At 47.7% G+C, this 23,584-nt stretch overlaps 8 protein-coding genes across 8 annotated transcripts; 3 read left to right on the forward strand and 5 right to left on the reverse strand.

The window, feature by feature from the left end:
* Positions 1-2,485: 2,485 nt before the first annotated feature.
* Positions 2,486-5,554, forward strand: LY89DRAFT_653994 (subtilisin-like protein; the record flags this gene model as incomplete). The annotated part of the gene is made up of 3 exons (XM_018212276.1): positions 2,486-3,050; positions 3,094-3,183; positions 3,228-5,554. 3 exons carry the CDS (start codon positions 2,486-2,488, stop codon positions 5,174-5,176), a joined length of 2,604 nt encoding a protein of 867 aa, XP_018065764.1. The 3' UTR covers positions 5,177-5,554.
* Positions 5,555-5,830: 276 nt separating this feature from the next.
* Positions 5,831-8,011, forward strand: LY89DRAFT_624714 (uncharacterized protein). Its single transcript, XM_018211051.1, has 2 exons — positions 5,831-6,328; positions 6,374-8,011. Exons 1-2 carry the CDS (start codon positions 6,104-6,106, stop codon positions 7,877-7,879), a joined length of 1,731 nt encoding a protein of 576 aa, XP_018065765.1. The 5' UTR covers positions 5,831-6,103; the 3' UTR covers positions 7,880-8,011.
* A 949-nt stretch (positions 8,012-8,960) lies between these two features.
* Positions 8,961-10,735, reverse strand: LY89DRAFT_594768 (MFS general substrate transporter; the record flags this gene model as incomplete). The annotated part of the gene is made up of 5 exons (XM_018209820.1): positions 8,961-9,308; positions 9,351-9,683; positions 9,727-9,883; positions 9,927-10,436; positions 10,485-10,735. 5 exons carry the CDS (start codon positions 10,733-10,735, stop codon positions 8,961-8,963), a joined length of 1,599 nt encoding a protein of 532 aa, XP_018065766.1.
* On the reverse strand, positions 10,726-13,998 carry LY89DRAFT_225149 (uncharacterized protein). Its single transcript, XM_018205978.1, has 3 exons — positions 13,267-13,998; positions 12,557-13,222; positions 10,726-12,512 (listed from the first exon to the last, which is right to left on the reverse strand). The coding sequence occupies exons 1-3, from the start codon at positions 13,814-13,816 to the stop codon at positions 10,954-10,956; spliced, it is 2,775 nt and encodes a 924-aa protein (XP_018065767.1). The 5' UTR covers positions 13,817-13,998; the 3' UTR covers positions 10,726-10,953.
* A 724-nt stretch (positions 13,999-14,722) lies between these two features.
* On the reverse strand, positions 14,723-16,047 carry LY89DRAFT_624723 (RTA1 like protein). The gene is made up of 3 exons (XM_018211052.1): positions 15,422-16,047; positions 15,202-15,376; positions 14,723-15,156 (listed from the first exon to the last, which is right to left on the reverse strand). Exons 1-3 carry the CDS (start codon positions 15,914-15,916, stop codon positions 14,846-14,848), a joined length of 981 nt encoding a protein of 326 aa, XP_018065768.1. The 5' UTR covers positions 15,917-16,047; the 3' UTR covers positions 14,723-14,845.
* Positions 16,048-16,418: 371 nt separating this feature from the next.
* On the forward strand, positions 16,419-17,580 carry LY89DRAFT_225187 (uncharacterized protein). Its single transcript, XM_018205979.1, has 2 exons — positions 16,419-16,558; positions 16,858-17,580. Exons 1-2 carry the CDS (start codon positions 16,549-16,551, stop codon positions 17,322-17,324), a joined length of 477 nt encoding a protein of 158 aa, XP_018065769.1. The 5' UTR covers positions 16,419-16,548; the 3' UTR covers positions 17,325-17,580.
* Positions 17,581-17,880: 300 nt separating this feature from the next.
* LY89DRAFT_722584 (uncharacterized protein) lies at positions 17,881-19,175 on the reverse strand (the record flags this gene model as incomplete). The annotated part of the gene is made up of 2 exons (XM_018218742.1): positions 17,881-18,923; positions 18,956-19,175. 2 exons carry the CDS (start codon positions 19,173-19,175, stop codon positions 17,980-17,982), a joined length of 1,164 nt encoding a protein of 387 aa, XP_018065770.1. The 3' UTR covers positions 17,881-17,979.
* A 315-nt stretch (positions 19,176-19,490) lies between these two features.
* Positions 19,491-22,957, reverse strand: LY89DRAFT_225225 (uncharacterized protein). Its single transcript, XM_018205980.1, has 2 exons — positions 22,582-22,957; positions 19,491-22,536 (listed from the first exon to the last, which is right to left on the reverse strand). Exons 1-2 carry the CDS (start codon positions 22,662-22,664, stop codon positions 19,806-19,808), a joined length of 2,814 nt encoding a protein of 937 aa, XP_018065771.1. The 5' UTR covers positions 22,665-22,957; the 3' UTR covers positions 19,491-19,805.
* Positions 22,958-23,584: the final 627 nt, after the last annotated feature.

Below are 23,584 nucleotides of genomic sequence, written 5' to 3' on the forward strand. Positions count from 1 at the left end.
TCTGCCATCCAGCACATGACATGGCCTCACGTAGTATAATCAAAAATCTGCCACATGCCCCCTTACAAGAAGGAGTGCACATTGCAAAGCATATGCAAAGCATAATGCCCTGGCTACACTCACCAAACAATGCAAAAGTGCAAGAATGGAGGTGATAGCACTCACTCACATGACTCCAAGTCACGTGAGAATCATGTGAGATGAATTGGATTTGAGGAATCAAGGCGCTTTCAGAAGGTAAGAACCTTTAGAAAGCTTCAACCAAGGAAGCTTCAGTCCCTTCACTTTTTTCAAAAGATTGAGCAAAGCTGGAGACTGATCTGGAGCTTTAAATATGTATTTAGAGGGGTCTAGTGAGCTTGTACGCTGCTAATCAAGGCATAGTTGGCCGGACTATGAGTGAAGGAAGCAGCTGCAGCTTAAGGAAGAGAAAGGAAGCAAGAATGAGTAGGAGAAGTGAGCCCTTTTTATAGATTCTGGCCAAACCCCTTAATTTCCCTCTTTTCTGATCACGTGTAACACGTGCTGGATTATCCGGGGTTACCCTGGAGGTTTCTCCTTAATTTAAAACCACCCATTGTCAGAGACGACGCGGCCTACCCACCGTAAGGGGGCCCATGGAGCAGGTCAATTTCCGGATTGATACCAACCGTGCCGCGCCCTACTCTTGTGCCAGGATCTTTGAGGACTTGGTCTGTTGACTTTCACCCTGCGATGAGTTCAGTCAATCTACTCTCTTCACCCTTCAACAACTCCCTCTTGGCAGGTATTTTTTGGTCTTCTGGAGTTGTTCATCAAAACGCGCTTGCCATCTGATGTTTGCTTACCAGGCGAGGGCCAAAGATTGAAACCATCACGGAACCTGGCCTTCCAGGCACCACGGCGTTTCCTCCCAATGGGACACTTGCTCAGAGTAGGATTGCTTCAGATCATCGGCAGATACAGCACACACTTGTCTCTGGGAGGTTTCCTGTTCGTAGTATTCAACACAATACACCTAGCCACCCTCTCTGTGGTGAATCTGTTCTCAATATGCCATAGCTGCCATATCTGCTCCCTATCGTCATCCACCTTTGGAGAACATGAGCCACTGCATACGAATGTGACTCGAAATATTGTGAGACTCTTGATGCTTAAAGATCAAGGGAAGCAAGAGGAGAGAGATGGAATTCAGCGAAGGATTCCAGCAATGCAAGACCAAAGTCTAGCACAGGAAAGAATTCGGAGACCAATTGAGACTTCCGATGCAAGACCAAAGTCAAGCAAGATTTGGAGCCCAACTAAGAGTCCAGGAAAGAAGATGCGGAGGTCAATTAAGATTTCCTCAACGATCGAAGTCGGGAAAAAGTTCGGAAGTCAATTAAAGCACCTCCTTACAAGACCGAAGTCAGAGCTGTAGCGTGAATAGATTCTTCACGCGATAAACGTTTCGATGATATTGAAGATCAAGGACGATTGAAGAGAGAAGATGGAAAGGAGCACGAACGCATGGGAAATAGCTTACGCATTATGTAAGCTTCAAGTTAAGGCTGCTACAGTAGGTTAGAGCATTCCGGGCTTAGCGCGTGTAGGGTCGTGAATGTCTGTCATCCGCGAACAAGAGCACGAAGACACCGATCTCACAACAAGATTCAATCCATGGACGCTCGATCTTGGAACTGAATACCTGGCAATATCGCAGCGACCGCCAATCTCTGAATTGAAAGGTAGTCTGCAGCTGTAGGTGGAGATATTTGGCACCAAAATCACAGCATCTACCACAATCCAATCTCGCTCGAGCGCATCTAACTCTCTCGCCTTCATTTCGACAATCCCAACAATTTCAGTCGCAGAATTCAGCAACATCATCAATAACAGCAGCAAGACAAACACCGTCTCGCTCGAATAGCAGTGATCCGGCTGTCGCGGAGGCATCATCAATCCGTCGTCAAGGAAGGCCTTTCAAGTGTTCGATTCTTGTGATGTGCTGTCTCTTGCGTCAAGAATCTCGAATGCGCCCTCTCCACAACATTTGCAAAATCCAAGCTCTGTTGAGAATGACTAAACTTCAACCCTTCCTCTACTTCCGATGACTTTCCTTGACTCGACGCCATTCAGCAGACCAGATTACCCTCAGATCGAAGTCTTTCACATGGGTATCACGTAATCTCAACTATGCATGCTCATTTATATTGTATCTCACATGTCGCATGACTTGTATTGAACTGCCGAATATGGCAATCATCCCAAGCGGGGAGGTCGATTTCATTGGGACAACCTCTACTTTCTTGATTCGGGTACCCATAATCCAATCATGAATACCAACATTATTATCGCTCCCACACAGTCTACTTCTTGATCATCCTCTCATTCCAGAATACGGTACAAGCTATCCTGCAAAGTTGCTTTGGTCAAGTCATCATGTACTTTGTCGACTTTGCTAGTCATGCAAATCTTTATATTGTCGCAGATTACCCGGGACTTCTGGCAAAATGTCGAGGTCACAATGCTTTCCCTTTGCACTCTCCTTGCTCTGGCCACAACTACGTCTGCACTGTTCAACGCCTTCATTCTTCAACTCTCTGAGGATCACGAATTCCATAAACAAGCATCGCATCTCTCATACTCTGTTCGACACGAATACCGAAACCCAGATGTCTTCTTTGGCCTGTCCATTCGAGGAAACATTACCAAAGCTCAACTTCAAGAGATTCCGGGTGTCATATCGGTCTCCAGTGTCTACAATGTCACCCTTCCAGCTCAAAACCTCCATGCTTCCACTCTCTCTTATAACCCTGAGCTCTCTGTTCCTCGAAATGGAGTCCTCTCATCATCACTGGAAATGAGTAGCGTTGACAAACTTCATCAACTCGGTATCAAAGGAAAGGGGATCAAGATTGGCGTCATTGACACCGGCATAGACTATCGGCATCCTGCTCTTGGTAGTGGCTTCGGCCCTGGCCACAAAGTAGCTGGAGGATACTCTTTTGTCCTCGATAATGGAACCCTCGACAGTAGCCCAGACCCTCTCGCCACCTGCTACGGAGGAGGTCATGGCACTCATGTCTCCGGTAAGATACCTCAATCGATCAAATCCACTCACTAATTTCACAGGAATTATCGGTATGGAACCCTCAACATTTGACATTACCGGCGTGGCTCCAGAATCCAGTATCTTCATGTACAGAGTCTTCGATTGCTCTGGTCTGTCTCTCTCACCTTCATTCATCAGATCTGACTGGGTTTAGGTCATGCTGGAAGTGATACAATTATGGCTGCAATGATCAAAGCGTACGAGGATGGAGTCGACGTTGTGAGCATGTCTCTTGGTATCGGCCCAGCATCTTTCGGTGATGCCGTTGATCCTTTAGCTACTGTCACACGTATGCTCACGGATCATGGGATTGCTGTCATTGTGGCACAAGCCAACGATGCCAATGGAAGCTCGTCAACACCAGAACTCTACACGGAAGAATGGCCAAGCACAGAACCGACGGCGATCAGTGTGGGAGCCATCTCAAACACCCACTTCCCACTAGTGTACTCCGCTACAGACAATTTTGGCACGATCAAGTATGCATCAGTATACCCTCTCGACTTTCCAAATGGCGCAGATGTATACATCATTGACCAGGGGTGCGACCCAAATGCATGGAGTGATGCTCTAGCAGCCATCGGGAATGTCAATGAAACCATCGTCGCCTTCAAAGCAACGGATGGCTGCCCAGCAACTTCAGCGGGGCCAGCTAACGTCCCTCATATCATGGCTCTCAATTCAGACACTTCAAATCCTTATCTGTCGGAGTATGACACTCCCAGCCAAGGTTTCTTTGGGACAACTCAATTCATTAATCTCAATTCTCTGGATGGCGACACACTCCAGAAGAACTTTGCAGCTGTTGGTGGCTACTCAAAATACAAACTCTTCTTTCATGACAAGGATTTCACAAGTGTTCCTCAGAGGAGTGGTGGGATGGTTGATTACTATTCGAGCTTCGGCCCCACATGGCATCAGTACGATTTGAAGCCTCAAATCTCCGCTCCTGGAGGTCATGTCCTCTCCACCTGGCCATTAGGTCCACTTGGTGGATATGCCATTCTCTCCGGTACGTCAATGGCCACACCATACCTCGCTGGATGCTACGCTCTCGTCAAGTCTCAATTCCCTGCTGCCTCTATCTCCGAAATCCAGGCACGACTTCAAGTCAATTCCATCCCAGTCCCTTGGATCTTCAATAAATCCATGCTTTCGGCAACAGTCCAGCAAGGTGCTGGCCTGGTCAATGCCTACGATGCGATCTTTGCAGAAACAACAATCGCCCCCAGCCAGCTCAAGATTACCGACCAGAACAAAACAACTTATGGCCTTGCGAACATCACCATTGAAAACACTTCATCGAAACCAAAGATATATTCATTCTCTCATGAAGGCGCAGGATATATGGATTACTACATGTCGCACGATGAGAAAAACCAGGTTCCTTTGTTTGGCACTGCTCACTTTCCCAGTCCAACGACAATCCCGCCAAGAAGTTCAGCCACGATACAATTTTCTATCACACCCCCTCAAGGTGTCGTTCCATCAGCACTTCCAGTCTTCGGCGGATTCATCAAGATCAGCGACAGCAACGGCCAATCTTTCTCTGTCCCATATGTCGGCCCACCATACTCCCTTTTCAATACGCCATACATATTCATACAGAATACGTCAGACGGTATCTTACCGGAAGTATATGCTTACAATGCCGATCAGTCCGAGGTCACATATGACCTCAGCCTTCTCGACATCAACGCCACCAATGGATATGGAGCTTCAATCCCGACACTTCAATGGACACGTGCCTTTCGAGTAGATGTCCTACCAGCGAATACGAACATCACAGCCAATTATTACGGATTCGATGCAGCTATCAAACTTGAGTATATGCCCAGCAAACTCTCCCCAAATGAAAAAATATTTGGATTCCCATCGTTCGGCACAGCAATAAATTCCACAGGCTACGTCTGGCCAGGAGGGAATTCTGCTTTCGGCTCAGACGACACTGTGACGAGAAGCAATGGATCCAGATACAGTGTAGGGAATGGTGACTACAGATGGTTTGCGAGCGTTTTGAGAGCTGGTGGGAGTGACAGTGTTCAAAGCGACCATGATACTTGGTTGGGTCCCGTGATGCGGTTCAACGGCCAGGACATTTGAAGGAGTCGAAACGCGTTGAGGCTACTCGGACTTCATCATTTTTTATCACTCCGGAATGCACTCGATTCTCCAGAGCCTGAAGGTGAATTTGCAAGTGCAGGTTTATGTTTTGCAGCTGATACCGATTGGAATTCGCACAATGCCAGACGTTCGCCTTTTTTCTTTTTTCCTCTTTTTTCCTCTCTTTGATACCTTGGGTTATGAAGCTGGGGTTTTGGAAACGCTTTGGAATTCGTTGTTTGGCGTGTTGGTACAGGGTTGGAAGAACCGGGAGATACCCAATAATTGTCCGATCTTGGATCAGAGAATAGTTTGTTAGATTTCCAGCAAGTTCATGCAAGCAAGAGGCTCCAGTGATGCAACGTGCAAAATGCCTCCTGTTCTTTCGGCGATTATGCCTCAAGTCAGCACTCTCCTCCCCATCCAGCAAGACATAAACACTACTCACCCTACGAAAACCTTGACTGCGAGAGTTATTTTAAGATACGCATTAGCGTGGAGGCTGAAATGTCAGCTTCCAAGGCTGCGGGAGGCTTCCGCCCATGACTTTTGCGCCGCAAGCGAAGCACAGCCCTGTGTCAGATCGCCAAGCGACCGGCAGTAGAACGCCAACGAGGCTTTTTGACAGACAAGCTTATTTCTCGGGCTGCATGCTGCAGCCCTATTGGATACCTATGGAAGCTTTTCAGTCATCGTAAAATCGTGGAGAGCTGTACCGTCAACAAATTCTCAGCCTTGTAGAGCTAACGCCGGTGGATCGAATGACTTCTCTTCCTTCGTTCATGACCAACGTCAAAGCTTCAAGCAGGCTTCCTTTCGTTGACGATCTAAACATAGTTGAAGCCATGATTAAAGGAACATGTTCGCCTCTGCTGTTCACTTTCAACCCATCTCCTTTTCGCATTCTCATAGATACCCCCAGTCATCATGAAGACCATTTCCTTTGCTGTAGCCTGCTTGGCTTCTGTCGTTTCATGTAAATTTGGGCCTTCCCACGCACGAAACCCTGCTGTACCAGCCAGTGCAGCTGCTTCGGATTCCATCACTGAAGCAACTTTCGATCAATTGATCGATCACTCAAACCCATCATTGGGCACCTTCAAACAACGCTATTGGTACAGTACCGAGTACTGGAATGGAACTGGATCACCAGTAAGTATCCTTCCATCAACTGCCCGTGCCCCCTAACGTTTGTAGGTCATTGTTTTCAATCCTGGAGAAGAAGCCGCTGATGGCTTCACTGGTTATCTCGAAATTGGAACTCTCACAGGTCAATACATTCAGGCTGTTGGCGGCGCCGGTATTGTCATTGAGCATCGTTACTGGGGAGAATCATCACCATATACCGATCTAACTCCTGCGAATCTTACATACCACACTGTCGCACAATCCGTTCAAGACATGACAAACTTCGCCAACAATGTCCAATTACCCTTCGATAAGAGTGGCAACAGCAATGCAGCCAAAGCTCCATGGGTTCTCGTCGGTGGATCATACTCAGGCGCCCTCTCTGCTTGGACTGCCACGACCGCTCCCGGAACGTTTTGGGCTTACCACGCCTCAAGTGCACCCGTCGAAGCGATCGAGGATTATTGGGGCTACTTCTATCCAATCCAGCAAGGAATGCCTGCCAACTGTAGCAAGGACATATCGACAGTGATCAGTCATGTCGATAGCGTCTTGGCAAATGGTTCAAGCTCAGACAAATTGGCTCTGAAACAGATGTTTGGACTCGGTACGGTGGAGCACGATTCGGACTTCGCCAGAGAGCTAGTCAGCCCAATATATCTTTGGCAATCGTCGATCTCAGACTTCCTTCCATTCTGCGACTACCTTGAGGGCGTCACAGCTGGCCAAACAAATCTTCCTGGTCCAAATGGAGTCGGACTTGATGTTGCATTGTCCAACTATGCGTCGTACATCAACGGCACGTCTGGCTGCTCTGCATCTGATTGTTATGACTCGTATAACAAGGACGATTCCGAGTACACGAACACCGTTCTCGACCCCACTGGAGGTCCAGGAAGGCAGTGGCAGTGGCTCCTGTGCAATGAAGCTCTCGGATATTGGCAGACAGGTGCCCCAACCAACCAAACAACCTTGGTCTCGCGCTTTGTTACCGCAGAGTATTACCAACAAGAATGTAACTTCTACTTCCCTGGCGTCCAGTTCGGCCTCACTGAAGATAAGCACAATGCCGACTTTGAGGGGTGGGATGTTACCAAAACCGATCGATTGATGTTCTCCAATGGTGAATTTGACCCTTGGCGGTCAGCGGGCGTGTCTTCTGCCTTCAGACCTGGAGGTCCATTGGCCAGCACACCTGAGATCCCAGTTTTCATTGTTCCAGACGGAATCCATGTTCAAGATCTGTACATGAACGATGTTACGCCAGCGATCTTGGACCTCCGAAAGCAGGAACTCGCACAGATGGTCTCCTGGATTGAGAGTTACTATCAAGGAAGCAACTCCTCGACTACCAGCAAGGCTACGACATCGACTTCAAAAGCCACTTCAACTCAAAGCCCTACAATGACAACATCTACTCGAAGCAGCACCACATCGATGACCACTACCCAAGCTCCTCACAGTACAACGGTCACGGAAGTGATCTCATCGACTACCATAGTCGATTGTGAAAGTGAGACATCCAGTGCTATTCAGGCGCGATCAACTAAGATCGCCAGGTCATATCGTGCTTGATTTAGCGTTTCCTTCATTGCATTGGAAGGGGTCAGGAGTTATAGCATAGATAGCGGTTAGGGTTGATCTCGGATAGGGTATGGTATTACAGCATAAATGATAGCATTAAAAGGGTCTGAGCATTTTAGCGAGGAAATAAATAATATATCAAATGAAACGATTCGAGAACAAAATGCAAATCATTAGCAAAAGCTTTTAAAAAAATTTGTGTAGTCAAGCTGTCAAGGAGGAATGAAAGGTGGTACTTACTTCGTTCAAGGTCGAAATTTCTTCTGAGGTGAATATTACTATTCAATGTTGCGGGATCTCGAGTAGCTAGCTACTAGTTGACTGAGAGACCCCGTAATTCACTACTAGGTTCCTGTTAAGGGACCTGCTGTATACAAGACTTTTTAAGGTCAAGTACCAATTTTTTCGGATCTCGGTTAAGAGTTCCTGGATTTAAGAGATGAGAGAGTCAATTAAGTCCCTCTGTTGTACAAGACTTTTGAAGGTCAAGTACCGAAGTTTAGAAACTCAATTAAGAGCTCCTAGGTTTGAAAGACGCGAGAGATCAATTAAGACCCTCTGATGTACAAGACTTTTCAGGGTCATGTACCGAAAGGTTGAAGAGATGCGAGAGTCAATTAAGTCCCTCTGATGCACAAGACTTTTCAGGGTCATGTACCGAAAGGTTGAAGAGTTTGGTTTCCACTTAAGGTCCCGATGTACGAGACTTTTGAAGGTCAAGTACAGATTTTTATCGATGCCGAGACTTTTGAGGGTCACGTACTGATAGCCGCGATAAATTTTTTGGTTTTTCAACCATAGCTATAAACCTGTTAGTTACGATAATAATTTAAAGTGTAAATGCAAACAGCTTGACCACATATTTGTGACAAAACCATGCTTATTTAAATCTATAAAGGGTTTGCCTGATTCCCTACAAGGGCTAGAGCCGGGGCATGTCAATTGGGATTGGGATGATAAAGTTCGGATGTATTCCGTAAATTGACTTTTGATCTCTGAAAAAAGGGTCATCTCGATCATGTAACCTTCAATAGCTTCATTTTCATTATTTTTGCAACAGTGGAAAGCTATCTTATTCCTTTACAACGCGATCACCGACATCGGGAACCGCCTTCTCTCCACCTCCCTTCTTCCCCTCAGCTTCAAGACTCATCACACTCGTCCCCGCACTATGACCCTGCGTCCCAATCTTCAAGAAAGGCACAAACAATAAACTTGTCCCCGCACTCGCAACACAAAACCAAAACACCATCTTATACGGCCTCAGCGTCGTCTGTAAAGCCGCCGTCCCCGTTGATTCCGCGTTGTAAATGCTTGCCGAAATTCCCAGCCCTACAGCAGAGCATATCTTGATCACGGTATTGAAGATCCCTCCCGCGAGTGATTGCTGGTGAGGAGGCAGCGAAGACATGACGTACATCTGCTTCGGTCAGATTGTAAACCCAGAGGGGTGAAGACTTACATTCGCAACATTGAACTCGAGATCAGCTCCGATGACGGAGAGAAGAAGTGCTGGGAATATGAATGCCCAATATGAACTTCCCTCCTTGATGTTGGCCATGAGGAGAGCAGAGCCAAGGTACGACAAGGCTCCAATTCCCGTCAAGATTTTGCTGCTGACCTTATGGAGCACCAACCCCGCGATAATATTCACCAAAATCCCACCGATTGCTTGAGGGAGGAGATGTATGGCTACTTTGAGAGCTGAATACTTCAGGACGTTCTGCATGTAAAGGGACAACCAGAATGCGCTCGTGCTGAAGGACATGAAGCCAAGAAGGACGATAATATTGATCTAAGAAGTCAGCTTCATTGATACAGCAATGCTGTGCACTCACCAAGGAGAAGTCTCTGTCCCGCCAAGTCACGAGTGGCATCAATGGATGTTTGCAAAATCCTTCCCAGCCAATGAATCCTGCAATCAATGCAATACCAAGCAAGAGCAGAACCAGCACGTAGCTCGTTTTCCATCCTTGCGGTGCACCACCAGCGATGCTAAAATTTGTCAGATGATACCTCAGGAGTCGACAACACTTACGTCAAGCTAGAGCAGAACAATGCAATTCCAGTCATACTCAACAAAATACCAAACAGATCAAACCTCTTCAGCGTCTTCAATGTGAACTTCTCAGTGACTTGCTGCGTCCTCGGCACGGTCCAAACAGAAGCAACAAAGAAGACAACGTAGATGATAGACAGAAGATAGAAGCTCGCTCTCCAATTGAACAAATGAGCTGCAATTCCTGAAAAGATCGTCCCCATCACAAACCCCACAGGGTTCCCCGCACTGAAACAAGCAAATGCGTAATTCTTCCTCTTGCTTGGAACAATGTACGCTGCTCCAAGAATGCCGACAGCGGGCGGAACAACAGCAGCAGACCAAAGGCCAAGCAAACCACCAAAGACATCAAGGTACATTGGGTTGGTTGCGAAACCTGCGATCAAACTCGAAATTGAGAATGCTGCCATACTGAAAATAAGTAAGGAGCGACGACCAAAGGTATCAGCAACCTTCGCGAAGAAGAGGAGGAAAGCTCCTGATGTTAACCTGGGTCAGTTAGTCTACACAAAATCCCTCATCTTGAGTGGCACTCACGCAGATGATGCATTGATCCAAGTAATCTGAGCACTCGTCATGTTCAACGTCCTTCCAATTGATGCTGTGATCACTGTACATATTCCGTAAAGGAATGAACTCATTCCAATTGACATCGTTGCGGTGAGCACGAACAGACATTCTTGCAGCGTTGAAGAGAAGCATTCGGGTCTATCGCCTGAGGTGGAAGATTCGTTTGAAGGTGGCGGTGAAGGAACGTCGAGGTTCGGAATCGTTGTATCGTCAGCCATTTCTGTTACTCGAAGAATATGCAATTGCCTCCTTTCGGATTCTTGTACGACAAGAAAAAAAGGTCGAAGATCGGCTTGGGGTTAATCCGCTTTGTCAGTTCCGAGTGGGATGGATGGAAATCGAGAGTGGGATATCCCGCTTTCTCCCGCCCCGCCACTCCACTCCGGCTCCACCTCGGGAAGGAGAATATGGTATCGAACAAATATGCATTGTTCATCTACAGAAACGAGTTTCTTTTCGCGCTCAGCTTGCTATAGCTGGTAATACTCTTCAAATTCTGCGGCGACCTCCTCCGCAGCTCAAACTCGTTATCCTGTACCCCCTGCTGTCCCTCTCGAATGAAGAAGTGCCCAGAAGAATTTTCAGCCATCACATGCCAATCCACATCCAGTTGATGTCCTTCCGGTCCAGCACCGCAACTCCCATCCAAGCGGTGCGACGGAGGACTGTTTACAGCTAAAGCAAATAAATTCGAAGGCTCGGTATAATCTGTTACCAGCCCATGTCGAAGAATGAAGTAGACCAAGCAGAAGACATTGGTCACAAACACGAGTAACAACACCACGTAGAATATCCCTTGCCACTGCTGTTGAAGTCCAGAGGTATACTGCTGTGACGATATTGATGCATTGAAAGGTTCCCACTCTCCCGGATCCAAAATATTCGCCGGATACGTCCAGTAATGGTAAAAGGTTGAGTCCGAGGTACTATCCATGAGTGTACTTCCTGCCATTACAGCTAACAATTCGGAAATACTTGGTGTCAGAACAGGCAGCGTAGGAAGACCGCTGCTAGGAGCCGTGGGGATCAGTTGAGAGAGTAGTCTTGATGTAGACGAGTTAGCGTCGGACAATCCAGTATTGAGAGATAAAGACAATATCCATTCTTGAGCAACATTCCTCCAGTCCTTGTTCCAGGTCTCAGGGGCTGGTTGAACCGATCTATTGTATGCCATCAGATTGTTGGGATCATCGCAATGGGATTCTAATTGGCCGTCACTCAACCCAGAAACATTGTAGAAAGAGCTACAAGAAGTAGACTGGTACGATCGCAGTTGACACATGGTGTAATCAGCAGTGGACGCATCAGGAGCCTTGATCAACATATAGACGGAGTCGCTCATGTAAACCGAGATATTGGTGAGTGAGTTGTATTCAATTGGATACTGAAAAGAATTAGCAATTATACACTTGCACCGAACGAAACCTACCATCGGAAACACAGGAGGTTGGCGCTTGTATTTCTGGCCCCATTCGAAGACGTCGTCAGCCGCTGTGCTATTTAGGTACTGTTGGCCAGATAGTAGCTGGATATCATCTTGGTATCCAGGCCAAGCAAGGACTTGTCCAGGCATTGAGCTGGAATTCGTCACGGTAGCATGTGGCCAGGTCGTGTAAATCAATGGGGCAACCTCGGTTTTGTTCATGTTGGCACACAACACGTTCACCGTAGGACTGATCACAGAGGCTTCGATGTTGTATTCTCCGACTCCGGCAAGTTCTTCGGGTTGCAAGATGCCATTCTTTGACGCTCTGGCAGCAGCGAATAGTCCAGCATGAGGCATGGAAAGCGTGACGTTATTCACGATTCTGCTGTATTTCTCATAGGCCGATGTTATGTTGCTGTAATTTGCTGCAACCCAGCTCCCAACCACAGTGGTGTTGTCAAACAACATCCCAGGCGCAGCAGGGCGGTCCGCAATATTGGTAGATACGCCAGCTCCTTCGGCATTGATATCCCCCCAGGTACTCAGGAATGAGATGGCATTGTGGTACGCTGAGAGATATTAGACAGGTTAAAGTAGGAGGCAAGATACATACACTGTCCAGCATTTTCATATGCCAGACAAGTCAAGCCAGCATTGCCATCGGGGTCCACATCCTTGGAAATAGGCGTTTTGCAATTTCCTTCGATATAAATCGGATTCGCATAACTTGCCTGAACCAAACCATACATCACAGTGTTCTTCGTCTTGTCAAACCGGAGCTGAGGCGAGACAATGGCATCTGATGCGGTCGTATAAAACATGGAAACCAAAGCAGCAGTCAAGGAGATGACTCCGAGAAATGTAAGTCCTGCATGCTGAAGATTCTGGAAATGAGTGATCATAAATCCTGGCTGAATGACCCAAGTCCGCATTGTCATCTCCGCAATTGTCACTCCTCGAGATGACTTTACTAAAGATCTCCTACTCAACACTTGACCCAAAAATGTAATGAAGACGGTAACGAACGACAATTCAATCGTTTTCGCAAATAGTGCAAATACAATCGAAGCTGTAGAGGGCGACAATTTCCCTCCTGAATGTATCGCTCGGCCATATCGAGGTTGAGCAAGAGCCAAAACGAGCCATATGCCCGAAAAGATGGTCGAGTATATCGATAGCATCAAAATGGAAATAGATAGCCAGCTGTATCGGTGAGAGTGTATATCATGATTGGCCGGACATCCTGCTATCGATTGTGAAAGTCGTTCCGCATAAGGTTCTATACTCGTCAGCAACATCCCCGACTCCTCCTGCTTGCCATACTCAAGTTATCATTATCATTATCGTTCTCATTATTCATAGACATTGGCGTTCCCGTCAAAGGAGTCACCCTCGGCACTTCGTCAATTGTCACGAATGGTAATTCGGGACTGTCTGAAAATATGTTCTTTCCCTTCGTTATATCTTCTTCATCTTCCGACCTGGGTGTCCCTGAAGCATTCTGGATGTATGGATTTTCGAAAGGATTTGTCAAGCCAGGGGTTCCTGGTGTAGATCTGCTCGAGGAGGGTTCGAATGGGTTCGACAACGATATTCGACTTCCAACCGGCACCCGCTGTATCGATTGTGGTCGTATTCCCAATCCTGCTGTACCCGCCTCGAAGGTTTCGAAATTGCTCATGGCAGAGACCGGCGACGAGTATCGAGGTGCAGGATCATTGTACTCTGTGGGCCCTGACGAGTCCATTCTTTGGAATCTGCGTCTTGAATTCGGTGGTCGAAGTGTGGTTGAGCCTGGTGTCGGAGGAGTCTCTGGTGTATATCCCGCAGATCTGAGTAGACTCTGCTCGTCGTCTCCTGGGGTGTTCGACATTTTGGTCAATTGAGCTGGGGTCAGCTCGGTGATACTGAAGGATGTTTGCTTGAATTCGTGGCCGTGCCACCACAAACACACAGTCGACTAGACTTCGCCGTCAATTGACACTGCATCAATTGCTAATTGCTTAGATGGGATAAGATGACGTGGGAGAAACGAAAAGATTCAAAAGATGCCTAAAGAAAAGATAGCCAGCAAGGAACAGCCGAGATGAGAACATGAGACGACTGCCATGTGGATTGGGTACGTGCTGACACTCCTCGAGGAGAGAAGAGGAAGTGCGGAGGCTAATAAACCTTGCGCACAAGGCTGAGCCAGGGTTGGGATTTAGGGGACTTTTAGGTAAGCATGGCAAAATAAATTAAGCATGAACCAACGACAAACGCCAACGATACCAAAAATTCCAACACTCAATTGCATTTAGACGCATTTTCGGTGGAATTGGTGTTGGAATCATCGAAATGGTGGGAGGATTGCAACCACCACCTTCGAGAGCAGGCCGAGACGGGAGGGTTCGGGGTGTTCCGCAGTAGTGAAGGGCTTGATAGTGCATCATTGGCGAACGCTTAGGTCATGATGGTGGTGGCTGTAAGGAACGATAGCGTACTCATAGGGCTGGAAGAAGGATTGGTTGGCAGTACGAGCCTCACTGTCGCCTCACCAGGAGACGCTGTCATTCCTGCCTTAGTGCATTGTTCTTCTTCTGCAGGCTATTTTAAGCCCTACGTTACACGCCGCATGCTTGACGAAGGAAGTCTACCTTCAACACACCGAATGCGCTCACTCGCTTTTCTTCTGCTTTCTCTCCTTTTTCATCTTTCAACAAAATGAAGTTGGGATATGTATTTGATATGATCTTCATGGAGCAAGTCGCTCGTCGTCCATGAACTGTTTTACTCTTCGACGAAAACTTGATTTCTTGACTGAGACATGGCTTGAGTTTATTGGAATCCCGCATGCACTGCCTAAATGTCTTCTGATCTTGCTCTAATTCCATATCTCCTCCTCCCCAATGCCTCATAACTCTCAGGTTTGATGTGCAGCCACATTCACTCCAGCCTTTTCTGCACTAGCAGGACTTTCATCCATCTCTCCTCCCTGCTCCACCACCATTTCTCTCTTTCGCCCAAACGAGAATCTCGAGGCTCCCCATTTATCCCCAAATCCTATTCCGGGGTGCATGACTGTCAAGCAAAAGCAAGCAATAATCACCATCATCCCGTCCAACACCATGAATTGAACCTCGCTATTGGCCAAGTGACCACCGAATCCTCCACTCAATTCGACGGATCTGAAGACAGTCCTCACAAAGAGACATACTGTGGTAATTCCAAGAGCTTGATGTCATCAGCAAAGGTATTCCGCGTTAGATATGAACTTACAAATCAAGAACAATCTGAACTTCCTGCTGTTGTACAAGTCTGCATGTTCTAAGTTCCGATCGCCATGATGTTTGTGTACTCTCCAAAGAAATTCTGTACTACAGACAGAGAAAGCGAACAAGCTTGCTACTTGGAAAGATAATCCAGCGACGAGGATATGCGTTCCAAGGTTGATCTGCTTAATTAGCCACCGTTTTCAGATGGAAGTATTGGTACTGACAGTTTTCTGATTTGTCAACGGCACAGAAGTTGCAATTCCACCTCCGATAGCTTGAATCACCAGGCTTACGAAGTCACAGCCCATGAATAAGATGGTGTAGGTCCTTGGACGAATCCTGCTGATATGCTCTCCATACACCACCACGATCCGTCCTAGGCAGACATAGATGGCAGCAGCTAAGAACGCAGGCCCAATCGTCAAGCAGATCAGATACCAGAGGAAGTATGCCCTGTCGAATGGATCATAATGCATTAAGATCCTCGAAATGTATCCAAGAATCTCGCATGCCAGTCCAAGCAGCATCATCACGCACACAATTCGACTCTTGAACTTGATCCCGAGAACAAGCTGCCCAACTGCTAGCGCAGAGAGGATGATGAGGAAGAGGATATTTCCAGGCAGCGAAGGTTGGTAATGGATGAATCCCCATTTACTCACGGAGCATGTCGCAAGAGTGCAGACAAAGCCTGGGATGTATCCAACAGGGACGACCATTCTCGCGATTTGCTTGTTGAAGCTCAAGGAGGATGCGCATGTTCAAGAGTGCGAGGATGCTCCTTTAAAGACCGCGGCCAGACTGTATCGAGCCATTCTGGCAGGATGATATTGTCCCAAATACTGTCGCGATATGTACTTCGTGTTGGTTCGGGTGACCAACAATAAATTCAGACGGCTCGCGTATGCATGCGCAAGTGCGGCGTATGTGAAAACTCAGCGTTCAGTTGGAGAGTTCGGTTGACGAACCCAGGCATCCGAAAAGCCACTCTCGTCTGTTGCTCTCTTGGGCTCTGCGGATAAATCCTGAAAGGTTCTCGTCGGACATGGTTGACATGTACCGCCAATCACCGGGCCTCCCTTTGTCCATACGGGTATTCCAGCGAGCAACAAGTCAATATGTATCGTTGAAACTCGCTCGAATTGACAAGACGAAGGCAAATTGCGGGGAGACGATACGGTGGGACTTCGGACATATCCTTTGACATAATCTGGAGAACTTGAGGAATCCGGGGAGATCAAAACGACGAATAATCCAGCACGAGCTGCCTCATCTTCTTTAACTTTGGAGGATGGGAATAGATCAAAAGTTGGGTCTCATTATATGAGATTCGGTTCAGACCCTCCGGAGAATGCATGATTGTAAGTCTTCCATTAGCAGCTATTCATATCCAGTAACTTGCTTTATCCTCTATCCGCATTTGCCAAGTCCGTATGATTTTATGCCAGAAGCCTTCGTCCATCCTTCCTCACCAGAACTGCTTCGAAGGCAGCGCCTCAGTGGCATTCCTTCACATGAACGCACCTCGTAAGTTGCGTGCAAAGCCCTTACCAAAGTCTGTCTTCTCGTCCGCTACCTTCGACTTCTTCTCCTTGTTCTCCTTTATTGTTGGCAGCTTGATAGGATCTGCTTAATGTTAAACTTCTATCAACACGAAAAGGGATTCCACACACCTTTAGACTTGTCGCCCATCTTCTCGTCGCCAACAGCCTCCTGACGGTAGTAATCGGCCAGCAAGACATCGGCATCAGTCTCCTTGGCTATGAAACCAAGATCCTTCGACCTCGCGATTCTGTCTCTAACAAACTCCTCTGGGGCACCAGCAGGGATACCGTGAATTCCTCCTTTGGTCTCAGTCATGGTCTCTTTATCAGCGTTCATTGTCATGGTCTTTTCGACGGAGCCATCAGGGTTTATGACCTGAAAGCTGCTTGGAGGAACGTAGATACCCTGGTCCTTTGTATCCTTCTCGAACATTTCGAAGAGGGGTACGAAGGTCGTATGGAGAGTGAATACGTCAAGGAGATTGGGATTCTCGTCAGACCAACGCTTGTGAATACTGATAAAAGTCTTGCGACAGCTCTCGACCATTTCTTTCTCGGAAGGGGAGAGATGGGCGGATGCTAGGAGGATGTTGAGAGAGTTGATGACGCCGGTAGATTTATTGATAGAGTTTTTGAAGGCTCCGTTCTTGAAGTTTTGCTGATGAACTCCAATGAGGATACTGTCGCGATAGGCGTCGTACATCTTGGGGTTTGCCATGGCAATGGTTTGGTTCCATCTGCTGACTGTCTGTTAGCATGCTCTCTTCACAGATGGCATGGGAATAATCTCTCGCGATTGAAAATTTGATAGATGCACTTACTCTCTGGTGACACTTCGCAAAGGATCGACGTTTGATGGGAAGGTCAACTTCCAGAAGCGGGGTTGACGTTGTTGAGGAAGGTGGAACCTTTCGGTAAAAGAGAACTTGGAAACTGAAGGAGAAGCTCTCGGAGAGGTGAATGGACCAGAAGTTGTGGAAAGAGACAAATAGTCGAGTCGATGTTGAGAGTTACAGCTCACAATCTAGGAAGGCAGCTACTTCCCGAGACTTGCAAGTCTAACATGATATTCTTTCTGCCAGATTATGTACATTTGTTGATTTTTGACACTATCTGCTTGATATCTCTTGCATGCAGCCACCTGTTATACTCGCAATCTTTATTCTTGACTCGACCATTCCAAACACGCACTCGGGACCCCAACCTCCAGGTCTTTTCCTACAGCCTAGTCAGACATCCTACCCTGACCGGTATCGAGGGCGATAGCTATCAATTTCCCTGCCTTGAAAACGATGTCTCTCATCCAAGTCAGTCATATGATAGCCGTAATAGTCGCTCTCTTCATGTCTCGAACGCTCCATTCTCTCCCATCTGCCATCCACAGCATCCTGGCGACCTCTTCTGCTCCACTCCTCTCCAGCACCCTCTCCCATCTCCTCTGCTCGTTCTCTACGTATCTCTTCTCCATTCGACTCCTCCCCAATTCTTTGTTCGTGACGATCTGCCATTCCTTTGATCTTGATCATGCCTCCCTTACGAATGACTCGATCGTACTCGGAATCAAACCCCTCCGGAAACGGCAGCGGACCTCTTTCTTCCTCAGGTAACTCCAAGAACGCCTTATACGCCTTGAATACAGGAACTCCCTTCTGTGCTCCCGCCCACCTCGTCAAAAACGCCCTCAATCGATTGAACTCCTCCCAAACCTCCGGTTTCGAAAGATCTGCAGGATCTCTGAATTCAGGCCAAATGAGAATGCAGCTCTCGAATCTCTCGTACTTGACTACGAACTGAGGGATCTTCTTCTCGAAGCTCTTCATGTATCGATGATGGCTGCCTGACAGGGCTGGGTATGCGTCCGCGGCGTAGCAGCGGACTGTCATCCACGGCGCTCCAGTTGCGGGGTCCCAGCCTAGTTGTGGTTGATAGTCGATCCAGCCTGTGCGTGATCGCCATGTTCTTTCTAGGCATTCGCGCATCGAACCAGGCGTATCAGGTAGTGTGTTGATAGATTTATACGGGACATAATAAGAAGGGCTTCTGGGAGGACTCGCCGAGGAACGACGAGTGATGTACCTTGGATCGCGGGACTTCTCCTTCATCGAGGTAGTTGTCTCCGTATGAAGTGATGCTGGCGAAGTGTTCGCGGGATCTTTGCCCGGAAATCCAGCATCCTCTCCAACTGATGGGATTCGTTAGCAAGACTTCACGAACAGCTGCTGAACAACTTGCAGAAGTAAGCCCAGATATTGTATTCCGCTCTGTAGGTCTTGATTTCATGGGCTGCTTGATCTGATGATATCTGACAATTCTCTGCTTGGTAGAACGCGGCGCAGATGCGGTTGAAGTCAGCACGAGTAGGCGTTTGCTTACGACGAGGGCGATCTGTGTGGAGTTGCTCCCACACATCAGCGCGGATACTGTCGTACACCATCTTGTGTGTAGGGACTTTGGATCAGGAGCATGCCGTGTTGTTCGATGACGGGGTGTGAAGGGATCCGAAGCTTGATAACGCTGAATGAAAAGATGGAAAGAGCACGTCGCTCACGCGCGGGTTTGCGTTGGATCGCGAGATAGAATTTGGAGTAATGTTTGTTCAAAAACAATGACGACGAAACAGCTAACAAGCACACCTCGATATCTCAAGCTATGATTAAAAAGAGGGCGGGAACCGAGTACAATTAACAAGTCCAAGTTGCGACTCGTCACTTTGGAAACACAAAGAAGTTCTTTGGTATCCAGGATAATCCAGCTGTTGACAGAAATCCACACGGAGAACATTGTCTGGCCCTTGTAAAACCATCAAAGAGAATTAAATTACTCTGACCGGAGCACATGAGATGAATAGCGGCTGACTCTGTGCCTTCAAAATACTCCAGCCTTGGATTTGATGTTGTGCGGACAGACTGATGAACATCCAACACCTACCTCGACATTAGGAAAGTGGAGTCTTTATCTGGGACAATGAACACAACTCTACAAGACCTGCACAGCACACATTTTTAAAAGACACTCGTCTTCCCATCATAAATATCATCCATTTTCACAACTTCATACATATCATTCATTCGTATCTCCTCCACTCATCTTCCAACCTATTCATCTCCCTCACCGCATCCCAATCACCCTTTCGTCTCCTCAACTCAGCCATATTCGCCTTGTACGCAAGCTCCATCGTTTTCCTCTCCCTCGCCTTCGAAGCAAGCATCTTGTAATCTCCACTATCAGATGCCAACCTGAAGACTCCCCGCATCTTCGCCGAATAGAGCTGGCAACTCGCTTTTGGTAATCTCTGCAGGGTTTTGTTGAACATCATCGGTATGGCCTTCTCTTCTTCCAACTCTGGCCAGACGACTTCATCGAAGCATTCCTCGCAAACGGTGAATTCGGGCAATTGAGTGATGATATGCCATTTCTGATCGATGAGTTCTGTATCATGACGACATTCGTCAAAGAGAGCAAGGCGTTTGGCCAGACTTGCAAGATCTCGAGTGTCAGGAGGACCATTGTGGTAACCAGCCCGATCTGCGGCAGTCTCCAAGGCATCAAAATATTGAACGAACCGCTTGCTGTCGAATCTGAGATCGCATACTCGAGGGCCACCAGACGAGTTGTGGTTTTCGGTCATCATAAAAACGCCGCGAATGGCGGGCAACAGGGTTTCCACACTCTTGACACAGCTGTAACAGACATCAAAGCCACGAATAAGTCCACCAGTCTTTGGATCAACCACAGAATGCCAAGCTCTATATGCTTCGTGCTTCCCTAAGCATGGTTGAATGGTATTTGCAACGTGGGCCAGACCGTAGAAAAGTTGCAGGTCCCTCCTTCTCTCCTTCACGGTCAAGAGCCACGCTATCCGATACCAAGGTGAGCTACCGAAGTCGCATAGAACCTCCGTATTAGGTGAACGACGAGGTGCAGGCACGAAAAGATGTCTGTACTCGGTTGGAGCAATGGTGGAATTGAAGCAAGAGGGGCATATATCAAATGAAGGACATTGCGGAAGGGTCAACCAGTCATTGCGGCCACGACTAAATTGTGTTCTCGGGCATGAAGGCAATGGTGCAATGGCCCCTCTCTCGATTTCCTCGGAGTATCGACGGTAAGATCCAACTGGCTTGTCCAGATTCTGTGAAGGTGGTGAAAAAGGAGGAGGTTGCCAAGATGACGGCTGTGGTCGTGGGCCATGAGGTTTATTCTCGTCATATTGTGGAACGGACTTCCTCGAATCTGATGTGGACAGATCAATGCGTGATGGAATTGGAATAGGTAAAGACGCATGATGAGCAGCAGGCAATGGTACTGTATTTGACGGAGCATTTGATTGACGTGACGTCGGTCGCACTGCAGCATCAAATGGATTCAAGCGGTCTGGTCTTGGAGTCTCCCTATCTGCAGAATGTGGTGAAACAGGCCTTGAGCTTGGTCTCCTATCTCGCGGAAATGTTTCTCTTCTTTCAAACTCGTCTCCTCGAGGGATTTGGCTGGGCGAGACTTTTGGTGAAGGCAAGGGAGAGTTCCTTTTGGACGACGGCCTGAGGTCGAGAGGTCTACTATTTGTCCTTGAAGGAGATCTAAGATGTGAATGCTCTTCATGGTGATGTCGATGATGCTTCTTCCGATGCTTCTCAACATCACTCTCGGGAGCAATATCATCCTCGCTGCTACTGTAATAATTTCGATGAGTCGATGACCTTGATGAACGACCAGAATGATCTGAAGGTGCACGTCTGTCAGACTTAGTTCCATGCTCCTCAGATAATTGCTGATGTCTTGTCAATTTCTCGTTTGGGCGAGTTGAATCGAAGTTACCACTGTGTCTCTTCTCCGAGTTTGGAGTGCCAGGACGAGAAAGACTACCACTGTTTCGTTTCTCCTGTACTGGTGTACCAGTCTTGCCCCATAGAAGATCATGTACTTGTTGTCGTGGAGCAGAGGAAGATGGTGTCTCCTTGGCTCCTCTGACAACCTCCGGTGAGAGAAAGTACTCGGTAGCCGATCCACGCGGGGTCGAGGCCTTGGGAGTCTCGTCCTTATCCTTAGGCAAAGCTGCAAAGGCAGAAGCGCTTCTTCGAAATTGTGGAGGTATCTCTCTAGGAACTTTGGTCTCGAGAGCTGGTAAATCTTGCCTACTTCTCTGTCTCTGAATTGGTGGTCGGGCTGAGTCTCTCCTCTCTTCTTTTCTCTGTGGTTCTTGATGCAAAATGGGACGGGCAGACTCTGTTCGTTCGACCTTCTTTCGAGGCTCTTCTCTTCTACGGGTATCTTGGTGTATTACTGGCCGTGTATCTCTCTCTTCTCTTCGTGGATCCTCTCGTTTATCTTTCTTCTCTTCTCTTCGAGGTGACTCTCGACGAAGTGGTTCGTGTCGTGCTTGCCGTAGAGGCTCATGCTTCGCTGCCTTACTATTCCTAATCTCCTCTTTTCGTTGGACTATCTCGTCCTTATCATTTGGTTCATAAGTGTCGGACTTGGGTATCAAAACGAATCGTCTCTCTCCGCTATCATCCTTCTCTTTCAGTGGTGGTATGTCTTGTAGCCTTGCTGCCTCTGCTGCCGTAACTTCTGCCTCGAGCAGGATTGGATTCTGATCTACCTTACCCCGCAGTGGGGGATCGTAGGATGGTATGGGAGAGGCAGAAGATTCTCTAGCCAGGGAAACAAGCTCATCTTCTACGATAGGGCGAGGGGGTGGTGGTCCTCGAGGTCCTCGACTTCGACTTCGGGTTCGAGATGTGTCGTGTTCGTGTGATCGAAGGAAGGAGGGGCCATTGGTAGATGTTGGAGTCAAGCTATTCGTGTTAGCTGTTGCAAACCCTCATCCTCGCGATACATACCCAGCGGGACTCTTTGCCCTTGATGTCTTGAAGTAACCATTTGTCAACAGCTCATTGATATCCCGTCGCTGTGGTCCCTCCATGGTCGATCCTTGATTGAACCTAGCACAAAGCTTCAAGTCACTGCGTGGCCATAGACAAATCGAAGCAAGAGCAAAACAAATCAGAGTAGAAAGGCGTGTATCATTAAATCGTAGCTCATATTATCATGGTCGTCAAAGGTGGTTGAGCGGCTCTCGTATCGTGGCTTGCGTGTGATGATGGTGGCAGCGTGGGAGAAGTACGAGAGGCGTCAGCTTGTCGCAGTAGTAAAAGCCCCTCACTACAAAAATCACCACGACCACCACTACGATTATTCACGGAAACAGCGTCAAGAACCTTCACGAATCACTTCTCAATTACGGTCCACAAAAGAGCGGTGGAGAGTATCTTCATTCCACGATTTAGGGGATGCAGAGGCGCATTCGGGAAGTGTTGCAAGCTTTGATATCAGTGGTTGCGGTAATGTTCTAGCTGTATGAGTGCTTTTGCCCCCCAGATTTTGACGAATTAGTGCCCGAGTGTCCCTGGGATTGATGATGATCTGCACTGCCTTGAACCTTTTTAGTTTTTTCTGCTGCAGTTGATCGAGACCAACCATGACGACGACACACACTTGGAGGAGACTTGATGGAAGACGATAATGAAGAGAGTCGTACAGTGCTTTCACATGTGGTAATACAGACGTCTGCCGGTACTCGATATCCAGAGGCTCCGAAGCAACCACGTCTGCATCTTGACGAAGAACAGGTCGACAGTGCTGCCTGGGCGATTGATGCAAGTTCCCGGCCTACTTTGGCAGATGCCACAGCCCATTTCTCACAAGGCTTCCCTTGGACGGCAACGTGCTTGCTTTGCGGACCGGCCCTCAACAGTTATCCGGCTCTGTATTCATTGATTGCTAGCCATATCAAGTTTCAAAGTACCAGGCGCATGAGAATCGAAATATCGAATGACCAGACTC

This window comes from Mollisia scopiformis (assembly GCF_001500285.1).
Source record: "Mollisia scopiformis unplaced genomic scaffold LY89scaffold_23, whole genome shotgun sequence".
Taxonomy (NCBI): Eukaryota; Fungi; Ascomycota; class Leotiomycetes; order Helotiales; family Mollisiaceae; genus Mollisia; species Mollisia scopiformis.

Coding starts and splice junctions, on each gene's coding strand:
- LY89DRAFT_624714 (XM_018211051.1), top strand. CDS start 6,104: ATGAAGACCATTTCCTTTGCTGTAGCCTGCTTGGCTTCTGTCGTTTCA. Junction 6,329..6,373: donor GGAATGGAACTGGATCACCA/GTAAGTATCCTT, acceptor TAACGTTTGTAG/GTCATTGTTTTCAATCCTGG.
- LY89DRAFT_225149 (XM_018205978.1), bottom strand. CDS start 13,816: ATGTCGAACACCCCAGGAGACGACGAGCAGAGTCTACTCAGATCTGCG. Junction 13,223..13,266: donor TAATGATAATGATAACTTGA/GTATGGCAAGCA, acceptor TGACGAGTATAG/AACCTTATGCGGAACGACTT. Junction 12,513..12,556: donor ATATGAAAATGCTGGACAGT/GTATGTATCTTG, acceptor AATATCTCTCAG/CGTACCACAATGCCATCTCA.
- LY89DRAFT_624723 (XM_018211052.1), bottom strand. CDS start 15,916: ATGGTCGTCCCTGTTGGATACATCCCAGGCTTTGTCTGCACTCTTGCG. Junction 15,377..15,421: donor CGTTGACAAATCAGAAAACT/GTCAGTACCAAT, acceptor CTAATTAAGCAG/ATCAACCTTGGAACGCATAT. Junction 15,157..15,201: donor GTTCAGATTGTTCTTGATTT/GTAAGTTCATAT, acceptor GATGACATCAAG/CTCTTGGAATTACCACAGTA.
- LY89DRAFT_225225 (XM_018205980.1), bottom strand. CDS start 22,664: ATGGAGGGACCACAGCGACGGGATATCAATGAGCTGTTGACAAATGGT. Junction 22,537..22,581: donor AGGGCAAAGAGTCCCGCTGG/GTATGTATCGCG, acceptor TAACACGAATAG/CTTGACTCCAACATCTACCA.